Below are 16,435 nucleotides of genomic sequence, written 5' to 3' on the forward strand. Positions count from 1 at the left end.
CTGAGCCTGCGCGTCCGGAGCCTGTGCTCCGCAACGGGAGAGGCCACAGCAGAGGGAGGCCCGCATACCACAAAAAAAAAAAAAAAAAAAAAAGAAGATGTGGTATATATATAGAATGGAATATTACTCGGGCATAAAAAGGAATGAAATTAGGTCATTTGTAGAGACATGGATAGATCTAGAGACTGTCATAGAGAGTAAAGTAAGTCAGAAAAATAAAAACAAATATCGTATACTAACGGATATATGTGGAACCTAGAAAAATGGTACAGATGAACTGGTTTGCAGGGCAGAAATTGAGACACAGATGTAGAGAACAAATGTATGGACACCAAGGGAGAAAGTGGCAGCGCAGGGTGGCGGGGGTGTGATGAATTGGGAGATTGGGATTGACATATATACACTGATGTGTATAAAATGGGTAACTAATGAGAACCTGCTGTATAAAAAAATAAATAAAATTAAATTAAAAAAAAAAAAAGTAAACTTACCAAATATATTAGTGGAGTGTCCTTTTCTTGCAATAGGTCTCAGTTCATTATGTCCCCATCCATATATCCTGTAATTATCCCAAGCATGTTTCATCATCTGAGAAAGGAAAAATTATAACCCATCAATTTATATTTTTCACAGACTGTTATCTTTATGTTTCACATAATTTAGAGATTCTATTACTATATCCTTACACATTCTCCTGTATCTCCTACTTTAGTATATTATTCTATTAACATCTGTATCAGTGTGAAAACACACATAATCATGTCTACACAACAGAACAAAAAATGAGTTGTAATACAAAAACTTTTTGTTGGGGAGAAAGGTGTCTATTTGGCATTCTTTCCTTTTAGGAACTGCCAATCCTTTTGGAAACAGCTCTCCTTCCCTCACTGTGATTATGACAAAGCTGTCAAAAAGCGGCTCTGATTCCACAACCAATTAACACAGCCTAGCTAGAGTATCCATAACCTTTAGACAAAAGATCAGCAAACTCTTCCTATAAAGTAAATATTTTAAGCTTTGAAGTCCATAATTATGTATAGCAACTACTAAACTTGGCTGTTGCAGCATAAAAGCAGCCCTAGACAATACATAAACAAATGGGCATGACTGGGTTCCAATTAAACTGTATTTTTAAAAAATAAAAGCAGCCCTAGACACTACATAAATAAATGAGCATGACTGGGTTCTAATTAAACTGTATTTTTGTAAAATAGGCAGCAGTCAGAATTTGGCCAGCAGGTTGCAGTTTGCCAACCCCTGACCTACACAAAGTGACTGAGTACATGTGACTCAAGTAAAGGCAATCAAGTCCTTTCATACATATTGTTATAGACACCAGCAGACAGAGGGATTCTCATTTTGCAATCTCAAGATCTATGTAATATATAATCCTGGAGCTGATGGGGTCTAACTCTCTCCCAACATGTAGAAACTAAATAACAAAAGAAAACAGAAAGAGACATGCATATTATTCACAATAACATCTACAGACTTGGATTCAGCCAAACTTGAAGCTCTAGTTCAGAGCCCCTAAGCTAAAAAATATTTTTATATCAGTTAGTTTGAACTGAGTTTCTTACAAGCCAGGGAGTACTAAGCTACACAATAGCAGAGTATTTAATTATATATTAGTTGAATTATGTAATAGTAGCCTGTGGTATATCAAACATAATATTCATTAAAACATTTATCAACTTGTTTTTTGCAGCCAGCATTACTCACACACCAAAACTAGGCAAAGACATTACAAGAGAATTAAAAACCAATATATCTCAAAAGCACAGATGCAAAATTCCTTAAAAATTCCTTAACAAAAAGTGACAATATATAAAGAGGATACTACACAATGACCAAGTGCAGTTTAACCCAGGAATATAAGTCTAATTTAACATTCAAAAACCCATCACTATAATTCACCATGTTAACAGAATAAAAAGAAAAAAATCATCTTTTTAGATGTAGAGAAAACATTTGACAAAATTCAACATCAATTCATGAAAAAAACTTTCAGTAAACTACAACTACAAGGCAACATCCTCAACTTAATTAAGGGCATCTTCAAAAAAACCTACAGCTAACATCATACTTAATGGTAGAAAACCTTACTCCTAAAGTTGAGAACAAATCAAGTACATCTATTCTCACCACTTCTTTTCAACAATGTACTGAAAGTCCTAGCCATGGCAATAAGAAGAAGAAATAATAGGCATAAAAATCAAAAAGGAAAAGTACCTCTACTCACAGATGACATGACTATGTACAAGGAAAATCCTAAGCAATCTTAAAATAAAAAGCCACTAAAACTAGAAGATGACTTCAGTAAGATACAAGTTCAGCAACCTAAAATAAATTATATTTCTATATGCTAGTAATGAACAGAAATGGAAATTCCAAATAAATTCCATTTATACTAGCATCAAAAAACATGAAAGAGACTCAACATCTGTTGATTTTGTCAATTGATTTTGAACAAAAGTGCCAAGGTAATTCAATCAAAAAAGGATAATCTTTTCAACAAATAATGCTGGAACACTAAAAAGCCCTATGGGGAGAAAATGAAGCACAACCTTTACTTCACACAATAAACAAAAAAAATTAACTCACAACAGATCACAGACTGAAATGTCAAAACTAAAACTAAAACATATGCCCACAAAAAGAGTTGTACACAAATGTACATAGCAACTTTATTCATAATAGCCAAAAACTGGACCAAAGGTTGAACAAATGTTCAACAGGTGAATGAATAAAACAAATCATAGTATAGCCATACAATGGAATACTACAAAGAAAAAAAAATTACCTTTATTGCAATATACATAGATGAATCTCAAAAACTGAGATTTTTGCTGAGCCAAAGCCCAGAAACAAAATATCACATACCTTATGATTCCATTTCACTGAAACCCTAGAAAAGACAAATCTAATCTATAATGATTAAAAGCGGACAAGCAGTTGCCTGGGGCCAAGGAATGGGGTAGACTGACGGAAGAGGGGCACAAATAAACCATTTTGAGATTATGGACCTAGTCACAGCTTGATCGCCACTGTTGTTACACAAGTATATACATCTGTCAAAACTCACCAAGCTATACTCTTAAAATAAATACATTTTATTGTACATAAATTATGTCTCAATAAAGTTGAATTTTTTAAAAATCTAATAGCCTGTCCTATCTTCACCACTCTCCTTTCCTTCCACTTTCCTGAGCCAATTACTTAAACTCTTTCACCTGTTTTTCTATTTACCACTGTATTTCTAAGTACATTTTTTAGTGCTATTTCTTGATTTTAAAAAAAGTTTTAGCTATTTACTATATTCCCCTATAGTTAAGATAATTTAGCTTTTGTATACACTATCAGTTCACCTCCACATAAACTTCCCCACATATATTCTCTGGCTCACATCCTTCCAATGTACTTAACAACATGTTTTTCTTACAATTACTATATTATTTGTTCAACTTTTGTTTTCCCTGCTGTTAACTACTGGTCTGAAGTTTGGTGGGTATTTTTGTTGATGTAGTTTTAAATGTAACAATTATTAATTTACTTCCAAATTACACTTGAGTTTCAAAATTTGTCTCAATATAATTAAACACATCAGATAAACCATCAGTTCCACTTTATTCTCTGATAAATCCTTCCTGAGGCTCTCTATCCTCCTGACTCTAACCTGGACTTTCCATTCTCTCAACCTGAAGCACAGCTATCATCCTGCTGATCCCCTTTTTCACAATCCTGAGACTGACCTTCCTTTCTCTCTCTAGTGACAGATCCTGTTTCCAAAATCGCTTATCTTCCTATTTTTATGCTGAAGCATATTGTCCAGTAGCAATCTGAGAAAACATCTAAAAATATCTTTACCCTCAGATTTGATTCATAATTTGGCTGAATAAATAATTCTTCCTAAACCTTAGCTCCATTCTCTTCCAATTTCTAATATTATTGTTGAGGAATCTAATGTGCCACTATGTACAATCCAAATCTTTTGGGTGAAACTATTTTTTTCTCTGTAAACTTTTAGGATCTGTTTTTTATGCCTCTTTTTCTAAAATTTCAGTAGGAACCTTTGAATCGTTTCTTTGACTTCTTCCCCTCTATTTTCCCTGTTCTTTTTCCAAAACTCCTAATTAATCACTTGTTAGATGTTCCAGATTGATCTTATCATTTTTCTTGTTTTCTTAATCTTTTGTCCTTCCAAGAGATTTGCTCAATTTTATCTTCCAACTCTTCTACTGAATTTTTTAATGTATCAATATCTTTAATTTCCAAGAACTCTTCCTTATTCTGTAAATGTTCCTTTTTATAACTTATTCTCATTTCATGAATTTAATTTTTTGGCATCCTAAAGATATTAATTCTTTTTTGATATATGTATTCTGCTCCCTGTATGGTTTCTGTATCCTCTAAATTCCTTTCTTCCATTTGTCTCATGTGAGAAACTTTCCTTACATGTCTGGTGATCCATGGTTTGCTCTTCACATATGAGTGAAGCACTTACAAGATAATCAAAGGCTGTCAGTGAAGAGGCAAGACTTGTTGACTGAGCCTCATCTTAGGGAGCTCAGATGAAACCCAGGGGTGTTTCACTGAGGAATAGACTAGGTCTTTCCTCTTGGGCCAGTCAAGTCTCTCCAGACAGAAGTTCTTCATTTTCCTGCTTATTGAAAATAGACCTGGCTGCCAGAATTCGAAGAGTTGAGCAGGATAAAGTCTCAATATTCAGAATCCATTTTTCACTTTATTCCCTCCATCCCCACCACTCGCTTCACCTTTTTTTTTTTAAACATCTTTATTGGAGTATAATTGCTTTACAATGGTGTGTTAGTTTCTGCTTTATAACAAAGTGAATCAGTTATACATATACATATGTCCCCATATCTCTTCCCTCTTGCGTCTCCCTCCCTCCCACCCTACATATCCCAGCCCTCTAGGTGGTCAGAAAGCACAAAGCTGATCTCCCTGTGCTATGCGGCTGCTTCCCACTAGCTATCTATTTTACGTTTGGTAGTGTATATATGTCCATGCCACTCTCTCACTTTGTCCCAGCTTACCCTTCCTCCTCCCTGTATCCTCAAGTCCATCCTCTAGTAGGTCTGTGTCTTTACTCCCGTCTTGCCTCTAGGTTCTTCATGACCACTTTTGTTGTTGTTGTTGTTAGATTCCATATATATGTGTTAGCATACGGTAATTGTTTTTCTCTTTCTGACTTACTTCACTTTGTATGACAGACTCTAGGTCCATCAACCTCACTACAAATAACTCAATTTCGTTTATTTTCTTTTTATGGCCACTTCATTTTTTAGAATGACCTCTGCCCTTTCCCCTCAGCCATACTTGGTATTGCCAAAATCTAGATCTTCCCTAATTCATCCATCCAAAAGTAAACTTTTGGTCTTCTTTTGGGGAAGGGAGGACAGCAGCTAGGATGCTTAGGCTAGAGAACTAGGGATCTAGGTTAAGAACTCCTTTAAAAGCTTTCAAATAATCCTTTTCCAGCTCTATTTTATACCCCTGCCTTCAGAGGTAAATGGTGTTTCTAATTCTTGATACTTTCAAATATTCTACAGGTATTCACATCACCTTGCCTCTTGTTAGCTTCTTCCCCTGCAGGCTTAGATCCCAACTTTCTCTGCTTACTAAGTCAGTTACCATAATGTTTAACAGGAGCCTACACAGGGATTCTTAAAATGTTTTATGTTAATTTACAATAACCCTGGATAATATGGTATGCTCTATAGGATTCACTTAGCAGGTCTGGGTTGTCCAAACCCTGCACATCCTCAAAAAAGGTCTGGCCTGTACCAGGCTCCTGGAAAATAACCTCTAAGCCTTTATTATCCTGCCTGTTAAGAGTATCTTTGTTTACCTGAAGCCTTGGGCCATGTCAGATAGTTTATGCTAAAACGTGATTTATGATGGGGACCTTGAACCACACGGTATCAGCATGACCTCTGGAGGGGCTGAAGAACTAAGATTAGCCAACCCTACATAATGAACTCTTGATAAAAAATCTGGACACCAAGGCTCGGGTGAACTTCCCTGGTTGGCAATACATTGCGCACATTGCCGCAAATCATTTCTGGAAGAATTAAGCGCTATCCATATCATTCCACTGGGAGAGGACAACTAGGAGTTTGTACCTGGTCTCTACTGGACTTCGTCCTATGTGCCTTTTCTATTGATTTTAATCTGTATGTTTTCAGCTGAATACACCAAAACCATGAATGCAACAGTTTTGCTAAGCTCTGTGAGTACTCCCAGTGAATTACTGAGCCTGTGGGTGGTCTTGGGTCCTCTCAACACACACTGTTACCTAACACTGTTACCTATCTGAATTATTATGTACATCAGACAGTATTTCAATAAATTCTAATGACATCTAAAAAAAAGGTCAGGCATCTGAAAAGAAATGTATCAAAGTCCTCAACACTGTCCAAAGAAAGTGTCTCAAGCAGCCTGAGTATAAAACATAGAATCCAAAGGTGAGGTAAAATCAGAGGACATATTTTATACCAATTCATAAGGCCATGCTTAAAATACCTGCAAATCTTCCATATTCATTACTAGAATATATCCAAATAGATATCTATTTGAACTAAACTTATTGTCTTATTTTATGATGAATAGATTTGAAATATTGTTGATGCTATTACACTCTAACAAAGTCTTTTTCTTCATAAGCAGTACAACTACAAACTCCACCCAGAATTAGCAGGAGTTCTAATTAACAAAGTTCTACTAAAATATTCATTAGATTTCCTCTCCCTCTGGTACTCTTTATCTCCAAATAACTCCTAGAATAACAAACTGACAGACTTCTGAGACCAAAAGAAATTTCAAAAAAGTTGAAATCAATCCTTCCCTACTCTTTAATCCATTGAGACTCTTTGGAAGGATGTGTTCTTAATCTGCAGTATGGTTAAGTGGTATCACAATGGGTTCCTTGAAAGATGGCAGACATAATGCTAACTCTTCAGAAACATGTTTATGAGAAGATTTACATAATATCTAGCAGAGTTCCTAGTAACTAAACACTTAAGAAATTTCTTATTAAATGATAAATTGTTATGGATCTATCCTACATTATTTATAAAATACTGAATATCAAAAGATCTCTGAACACAGGGTGAGTAATGTAACTGTCCAAACAACATTATATCAAAAATTTTAAGTATTCTATAATTATAATCGATATTAAGAGAGTTTTAGCTCTTACTGCCAACTTGCAAACTGAACTACAATTTTGACCTCAAAACAAACAAGATCAAAATATGACACCATATATGCAGGTATTGGGTTGGGTGGCCAAAAGATTCATTCAGTTTTTTCTGTAAGATGGCTCTAGTAGCGCTTAGTTGTCTTTAACTTCATTCCAAACAATTTTATTAGATTGTATTGTGACAGATCTCACATCAGTGCGCATTAAAAAAACAAAACAAAACTGGTGAATTTTTGTGCAACCATTTTAATATTGAAGATGGAAGAAATAAAGCAACATTTTGGGCATATTATGCCTTATTATTTCAAGAAAAGTAAAAACGCAACTGAAATGCAAAAAAAGATTTGTGCAGTGTATGGAGAAGGTGCTGTGACTGATCAAACATGTCAACAGTGGTTTGTGAAGTTCATGTTGGAGATTTCTCACTAGACGATGCTCCACGGTCGGGTAGACCAGTTGAAGTTAATGGCAATCAAATCGAGACATTAATTGAGAACAATCAATGTGATACCACACAGGAGATAGCCGACATACTCAAAATATCCAAATCAAGCATTGAAAATCATTTGCACCAGCTTGGTTATGTTCATCGCTTTGATATCTGGGTTCCACATAAGTTAAGCGAAAAAAAAAACTTCTTGACCATATTTCCGCATAGTAATTCTCTACTTAAACATAATGAAAATGTTCTGTTTTGAAAACAAATTGTGATGGGCGATGAAAAGTGGATACTGTACAGTAATGTGGAATGGAAGAGATCATGGGACAAGCAAAATGAACCACCACCAACCACACCAAAGGCCGGTCTTCATCCAAAGAAGGTGATGTTGTGTATATGGTGGGATTGGAAGGGAGTCCTCTATTATGAGCTCCTTCCGGAAAACCAAATGATTAATTACAACAAGTACTGCTCCCAATTTGACCAACTGAAAGCAGCACTCAACGAAAAGCATCCGGAATTAGTCAACAGAAAATGCATAGTCTTCAATCAGGATAACCCAAGACCACATGCTTCTTTGATGACCAGGCAAAAACTGTTACAGCTTGGTTGGGAAGTTCTGATTCATCCGCCGTGTTCACCAGACATTGCACCTTCCGATTTCCATTTATTTAAGTCTGTACACAATTCTCTTAATGGAAAAAATTTCAATTCCCCGTAAGACTGTAAAAGGCACCTGGAATAGTTCTTTGCTCAAAAAGATAAAAAGTTTTGGGAAAATGGAATTATAAAGTTGCCTGAAAAATGGCAGAAGGTAGTGGAACAAAACGGTGAATACATTGTTCAATAAAGTTCTTGGTGAAAATGAAAAATGTGTCTTTTTTTTTTTTACTTAAAAACCAAAGGAACCTTTGGCCAGCCCGATAGATAGACAGATAGACAGACAGATCATTTAAATCTAGTCAAACACATATCCATATCCATAACCACCCCATATCACAAATCTCAGCTTATTACCTCTTTAATTTTGTCCCTTTTCTCTCTTAGGTCATTATCTTCTGGGTCTCCACCATGTGTTCCTATAAGGTTTGGTATAGGAACTGCTGGCAGTGGCTTTTTCTCTTTTGTCTTCATTTCTTGGACTATCTTATTTTTCTCTGTCTGTATTTCTGCTCGGATTTCCTCTCTTGACTTTTTTAATTTTTCTTTTGCTTCTTCCAGGGCCTTCTCATGATCAGCTCGAATTTTATTTCTCAAACGTTCTTCTTCTTCTCTATAAGAGGAGAAAAATAAACATAAAACTTAAAGTTTCCTCCACCAAACCCTGATAGTTGTTTTCTACTCCTGCCATTAAAAAGAATGATCCGTGAGAGAGACTTGGATCTACCTGCCTGAAGAAGAGGATAAATATATCTTAGCATGAGAAAGAAAATGAGCTCTAGATGCTGAAGAGCAACCACCTCACACAGTGGAGAAAAAGGGAGCCTAGAAAGTTACAATTTAAGGGCCAAGTGAAAACAGAAAATAGCAATCAATAACTTATTAGCAGACACATGAGGGGAAAAGAGAGAGAGAGAGAGAGAGAGAAAAGAGAGACCAGTGAAAAACTAGATGGGGGAGAGAAAATAAAAAATAGAAGTAAGTATCAAGAGGGGACCAAAAAACAACAAGGTCCTACAGTATAGCACAGGGAACTATATTCAATATCCTATAATAAACCGTAATGGAAAACAATATGAAAAAGAATATATATATGTATAAGAGAATCACTTTGCTGTACACCAGAAACTACCACAACATTGTAAATCAACTACACTTCAATTAAAAATAAAGAAAAAAGCTTAAGTAAATAAATAAATAAGAGCATTTCATAAGCTGATGTGAAGTGGGGACAAAATATAAACACAGGGTCAAAGAAAGAGAGAGAAGCAGAAAAGATAAGAGGATGGGAAATTTTTTATTTGTTAAATATACATCATACACTTCTAAAATTTTGGAAATTCCATAGATCTTATAACACAATGGTACAACTGATGTGAACATGACCACTTAAAATTCTCTTGAGCCCTTGTTAAAAATACAGATTCCAATTTAGCAGGTCTGTATGAGACCCATGAATTTGTATTATTAAGAGCTCCTCTGATGATTCTGGTGTGCATACAGGTTTGGAAACCACTACTGCAGTAGATACCTACTGGGTTTCTACCCAGCCCTGAATCTTTTCTCCACCTCCACCCCAATCCACGTGAATGAATACAGGAGTGGTAGTTACTATTTTCCAAATCATCCAATGATGACTACTCTAAGGGGATCACCAAAGTTACCTCTCCAGAAATTGAATTTAAACTCTGGACTTACAACATTACTGGTGAGATTGTAAAACAGTACAGCCACTTTGGAAAAGTTTAGCAGTTTCTTTAAAAACTAAACATGTAACTATCACAGAATCCTGCAATTGCCCTGGAAATTTATCCCAGAGAAATTAAGGCTTATGTTCACACAAAAACCTATACACAAGCCAGTTACAAAAAGACAAATACTATATGATTCCAATTATATGAGATTCTTAGGGTAGTCAAAATCATAGAGACAGAAAGTAGAATGGTGGTTGCAAGAGGCTGGGGGAAAAGAAAAAATAGGCAGTTATTGTTTAATGGGTATAGAGTTTCAGTTTAGCAAGATGAAAAGAGTTCTGGAGATGGATAGTGGTGACAGTTGCACAACAATATGAATGTATTTAATACCAATGAACTGTACAAGTAAAAATAGTTAAGATGGTAAATTTTATGTTATGCATATTTTACCACAATTTCAAAAACTTGGGGGGGGGGGCATCCTATACAAAAATGTTTATAGCAGCTTTACTCATAACAGGCAAAAACTGGAAGCAACCCTTATGTCTTTCAACAAGTAAATGGTTAAACAAACCACTGTTTATACTGTGGTATAGCCACACTATGGGAATACTACTCAGCAATAAAAAGAAACTATTCATACACACAACTTGAATGCATTTCAAAGGTATTATGTCAGTGAAAGGAGACAGTCTCAAAAGTTACATTCTATATGATTCCTTTTACTTGACATTCTCAAAAACACAAAAATAGAGGGATGATGACTATATTAGTGGATGACACAAGTTATGGATAAGGGGAGAGGTTAACTATAAGGGAATAATATAGGACCGTTTTTCTGGATTATAGCATTGTTATATATCCTATTTCAGTGGTTACACAAATGTGAACATGTGCTGAAAATCACAGAACTGTATATCAAGAGAGAAAAAAATCAATTCACAGTCTAGTATTTAAAATAAAATGTTAAATGTTTAGAGAAAAAGAAAATTGGATACCTTGCTGTGAAAAGGTGCTGATGAGGAAAACAGAGAAAAGAAGAGGAATCACAGCAGAGCCAGAGAGTCAGGGACAAACAAGGTCATTCGAGTAGCAAGAAGAAGTCCCTAGGGCCTGCAGACAGACTGTATATAAAAAAAGTATGGCAGAGAGGAGCCAAGGTTAGCCCCAGTGTGCATCCAAGGGTAATCCTAGGCTGATCTGTTCAGGAGACTCAGGCAGATGAGGGCATCAGCAGCAGACAGGTGCTGAATAAAGTCTTAGATAAGATAACCAAGGTAAATACAGGTAGGTACCACCCAATCGCCTTCCAATCCCCCTCCCCCTCCTTACCAACAGAAAACATTGTGCCTAGGCCTAGAGAACAGATCCAAGAAGAAACATTTTGTAGTTGAGAAAAAAGTACTTGAAGTAGAAGTACTTAAGCAAAAAGTCAGGAAACAAGGATTCCAGTTCCAGCTCTGCCCCAAACTCACTCAGCAACCTGGCACAAATCACTCAAAAACCTCTAACATCAGTACTTTTTTTTTTTTTTTTTTTTTTTTGGTATGCGGGCCCCCCCCTGTTTCAGCCTCTCCCGTTCGTTGCGGAGCACAGGCTCCGGACGCGCAGGCTCAGCGGCCATGGCTCACGGGCCCAGCAGCTCCGCGGCACGTGGGATCTTCCCAGACTGGGGCGCGAACCCGGTTCCCCTGCATCCGCAGGCGGACGCGCAACCACTGCGCCACCAAGGAAAACAAATAATACTATCCTAATACACTTGGCTACACTTATCCAAGGTAAGTACAAGTATTTAACAAAATTGTAATTTTCTATACAAACATAAACCATTAATTATATCAAATCCTCCAACCTCTTTGTTTCAAAATACAAGTGAATGCAGCAATCCCCACAACTTACCAAAGAATGCACTTCATTCCTGCTTTTCCTTTCTTCCTTAAGAACATCTTTCCACAATAATCATTTAGTAGCACCATGAGTTTTCTTTCTAGTTTTTTCCCCTATATATCTCAAATTTTTATTTTCATTTTGATCTCTTTTCAAGGAGCTCCTCAAATTTTGCTTTAGTGCCCAAATTTCTAGATTTTAAATTACACCAGCTGGATCAAATGTTCTGGATGTTTATTTTCACCTGAATGCTCTTTCTTTTACTTACATGTTTTTAAGATTTTTTTTTAACTTTGATATCTTCAACAGGTAATCATGTTGAACTTCCATTTGCAAATGTCTCTTGCTTTTCATCAGTGCCTTATATCTTTCTATGTAGTAAAGAATTTGGCCTTGCCCAAAGAGAAGTCTGGCCTTGTCCTCAGCTTCTGGGAGGTAATGTGTCAAATTTCACAGAAGTGTCCTTGTTTATGGTGGGTGCTGGCCACACCAGATTTTAGGATGGGGGTGGCCACATCCAATAGTCCTAGGGTGGGGGCTAGCTATGCTAAAAAAATCCAACAATACAACTTAGGGTAAGGGTTCTGGGTCTAAAAGTATGAGCCAACATGGAGACTGAGTTCAACAACGTGGGAAATCAATTTATCATGCCTTGAAAACTCTGGACGCCAAAGCTCACGTGAGCTTAGGTGGGTGGCAACACATACTGTCACACATTGATGCTGGGAGAGTAATGCCCTGACTTTACAAGAAGAGGACACCAAAAGCTCCACATTTGGAACCTTCCTGGAATTTATCCTATGTGCTTCTTTCCCTTGGCTGATTTTAAACTCCATCCTTTCTCTGTAATCTATAATCCTTTCATGAGTGTGATAACTTTCAGTGAGTTTTGTGAGCCCTAGCAAATTATCATACCTGAGGAGGGCTTTGGGAGTCCCCTGAAATTTCAGGTGGTATCCAAAGTAAGGGCGGTCTTGTGAAGGACTGTGCCCTCAAACTTTGCAGTTTGGCTAACTCTGGGTACCATCCAAGGCTTCCAAAAAAAAATCTAATCTTAAATCTACAGGTTCTCATGAGATTTGAAATTACTTTTTCAATTATATCCTATGTGTAATAGTTAAATCACTTTTTGATATTCCATAAGTAATATTACGTTTGGGGTTTTTTTTTAGTTGTTGTTGTTGTCTTGTTTTGTTTTGTTTTTGTTTTTTCCTTCCAAACACCCTTGATCCTTGAAAATCAAAGGCAAATGACAAAACTAATAATTGTTGTTGGGTTAGATATACCAGGCACTGACTTAGTCAACTACTTAGATTATCTTATTTAATCCTCATACCAATTTATGAGGCACCTTATATTTAACACTGTTCTCCATCTTATTAGGAAAACACTAAAGCACAAAGAGAAAAAGAATTTGCTCAGGGTCACAGAGCTAGTAAGTAGAGAGCCTAGGTACAAACACGTGCATTTTGACTTCTTAAACTATGCAAATACTGCCTTTCACACAAAAGATGAATTTTATTTAAGAGATTGTCTCTACTGTATAGACACTGATACCTTTCTCTCAATATCTTGCTCCCTTCCTCCTTAGTCTTAGAGACAACAGTTTTTAGCTAAGCATATGCTCCTGCAAAATAAAAATTCTATTTTTCAGCTTCCCTAATTGAAACTGCCCTATAGATCAGAAACAGACTTCTACTTTGCTTAAGCTTAAGCCACTATTATTTTGTGATTTTTATGGCTGGTGAATGACCTAGTCTTTACTGAGCCACTCTCCACCCTAGATGTTCTCTTTCCCTGAGACTCTCGTTAGTATCTGAGGGCTGATTTGCCAGAAATAAACTAACCAAGTAAAAGATTTCCTTCTCCAATTAGAGTGTTTAAATAAATCATATTTGGAAACATTCTGAAAGACAAATACAATCCTAGATTATAGAAGAATAGATAAAATTACATTGAAATCTTGTTTGGCAAAGATTTAGGTGAATATACATTTCCCTTTTATATTCACTGCATCCTTCTTTACTAGAGTTTTACTCTTCACCTACAAACATGAAGTCTCATCCACCCTTAAAAAATTAAATAAATAAAAACTTCCCTCAAAACTGCCTCCAGCTCCACCTTCATTGGTGGCCCCCTCCTTCCTTTTACCGCAATACTTTTTCAAAGAATACTACATTTGCTGTTTCCACTTTCTCTAACCTCACATCTCTTCTATCCACCACAGTTAAAAACCGATAGCTAAGTTTTTCCTTCCTTTGAACTCCCTCTCTCTCACACCTGCCTTTCCAACAAGCCTCTAATTATTGGCTTTACCATCATCGATGCACCCCCAAAATGTTGTATTCCATCCTCATTTCTGTTCTTGCTCTATATACCTTCCTATTCAACACCATCCAGCTGTATTTCCTCAACTATTATATCAAAATATTTATAGTCAGCCTTTTCCACGTTACTAAGTACTCCAGATCCAAATATCTAACATCATGTAAGACACTTGTCAAACACCTCTAATTTAACATGCCCAAAACAGAACTGAATGATTACCATGGAAAAAGGACAATCACAGGCTAAGCTCATTCATGAACACAGATTTTTTTTAATATTAGCAAAGTTATCAGTAACATTTAAAAAATAGAAAAAAAAATTCATCATAACTAATTGGACTTATCCCAGAAGTGAGACTAGTTTAACATCAGAAAATTCTATCCACATAATTTACCTATTATTAAAGAAAAACTGTACAAAGTAGAAACAGAAAAGTGACAAAATTCAACACCCATTCTTAAAACTCTACAGCAAAGGAGAAAAAGAGACCTTCAATCTAATAAAAGATATCTTCCAATACCTACAGCAAATATCATTCCTCATAGTGAAATTTTAGAAGCATTTCCTTCAAAATGAGAGAAACAAATAAGGATGCTCACTATCACACCTCTATCTGATTGTACTTCTAGCCAGCAAAGTAAAACAAGAGACGAAAGTAAGATTAAAATATAAGAAAAAGGGCTTCCCTGGTGGTGCAGTGGTTAGGAATCTGCCTGTCAATGCAGGGGACACGGGTTCGAGCTGTGGTCCGGGAGGATCCCACATGCCGCGGAGCGGCTGGGCCTGTGCGCCACAACTACTGAGCCCGCGTGGCACAACTACTGACGCCCGCACACCTAGAGCCCGTGCTCCACAACAGGATAGGTCACCACGAGAGGCCTGCACACCACAACGAGGAGTGGCCCCTGCTCGCTGCAACTAGAGAAAGTCCCCCACGTGCAGCAGCGAAGACCCAATGCAGCCAAAAATAAATAAATTTTAAAATATATATGTAAGAAAAAAATTAAAGTTCAAAAAAATGCCTTCTATGACAGATAACATGCTTTTTATATAGAAAATCCAAAGAATCTACAAATTATTATAAATAAAAGTACAACAAGGAAGGGAAAGAAACTATCTAACAGACAGAAGGTACTCAGTAATTTCCTTCTCTTCCTACTCATTGGGTCTCATCTTTCTAGTCTCCAAGCATTTAAACTTCTGTTGATAACATTCTTTCCTCATATCGATAGAAACAATTTTTACATCAGCTTTAATTCACATCATTATTTCACTGCTAAGATTTCCAGGCCCTGTTCTTTGACCTAGATTTAAGAAACATGAGAGCCCTTAAAGACTTTGGCATATATTAACTACCCTCAACCATTATAAGGGAATTTTACTAAATTGACTCTTACTAATCTCCAAATTCTATGAAAACTCACCAAAGCCCCTATGAAGTGACTTTTTAAAAAATGCTGAATAAGTCAACAATGTAATTCTATCTTTTAAAAGATAAAAGACAATGCCCATACAACGGCCCTTGTTTTTAATAACAAGGTTAGATACTAAATAACCTTTCAAACACCCTAAATTTTAATAACACCCTAAAGATATTTCAGGGGATCCAGGAAAGCACAACAAAAATAGTTGAAACAGTTATGTAAATAGCTACTATGTACAAGTATAGGCCAAGAATGGTTTTAGGAAACAACTATAGGAGAGTGAGCAAGCAGTACAGAAAATACTCAAATAACAGTATTCTACAGAGCTCAGCGGCAAGTGCCTAAAGGAATTAAGCCCTTCCAAAGAGAAATGTCACTCCTTCAACGTCATGAATAACTCTTTAAACGCAAAGTAACCAAGAGGTATCAACCATTATAAGGGAGTTGTTCACAAATACAGTCTAAGATGATTTGCAATAGCAAATTAATATATCCCATTTGCAGAGAATAACATTGTCATATAAATAACAAAGAACTTTCTGAATGTTACCCTTTTAAGCAAAATCATGTATTCTTCTGGTGTACTAATTTATAGTTAAGAACAAAACAACACAAATTCTATCACACTTGGGCTCACAAATTCTATAAGAGTGAATCCCATTCTTAAGAAAACATGTTAATAGAAAAGTCCAACTGTTTCTCAATACGAGTAATTGTCAGTCACCTGAAAGAGGATGAAAGCAATTCAAGGTGAAGCACAGAGAAATTCACTGACCCT

General features: G+C 36.2%; 1 protein-coding gene across 1 annotated transcript in view; it reads right to left on the reverse strand.

The window, feature by feature from the left end:
* Positions 1-16,435, reverse strand: part of MAN1A2 (mannosidase alpha class 1A member 2) — a 193,939-nt gene that overhangs the window by 124,756 nt on the left and 52,748 nt on the right. Inside the window, exons 2-3 of the mRNA XM_024119601.3 lie at positions 8,682-8,937; positions 492-588 (exon numbers count right to left, since the gene is read on the reverse strand). Of these exons, the coding sequence (XP_023975369.1) occupies positions 492-588; positions 8,682-8,937 (353 nt within the window). The remainder of the gene's footprint in view (positions 1-491; positions 589-8,681; positions 8,938-16,435) is intronic.

Source organism: Physeter macrocephalus, chromosome 4 (assembly GCF_002837175.3).
Source record: "Physeter macrocephalus isolate SW-GA chromosome 4, ASM283717v5, whole genome shotgun sequence".
NCBI lineage: Eukaryota > Metazoa > Chordata > Mammalia > Artiodactyla > Physeteridae > Physeter > Physeter macrocephalus.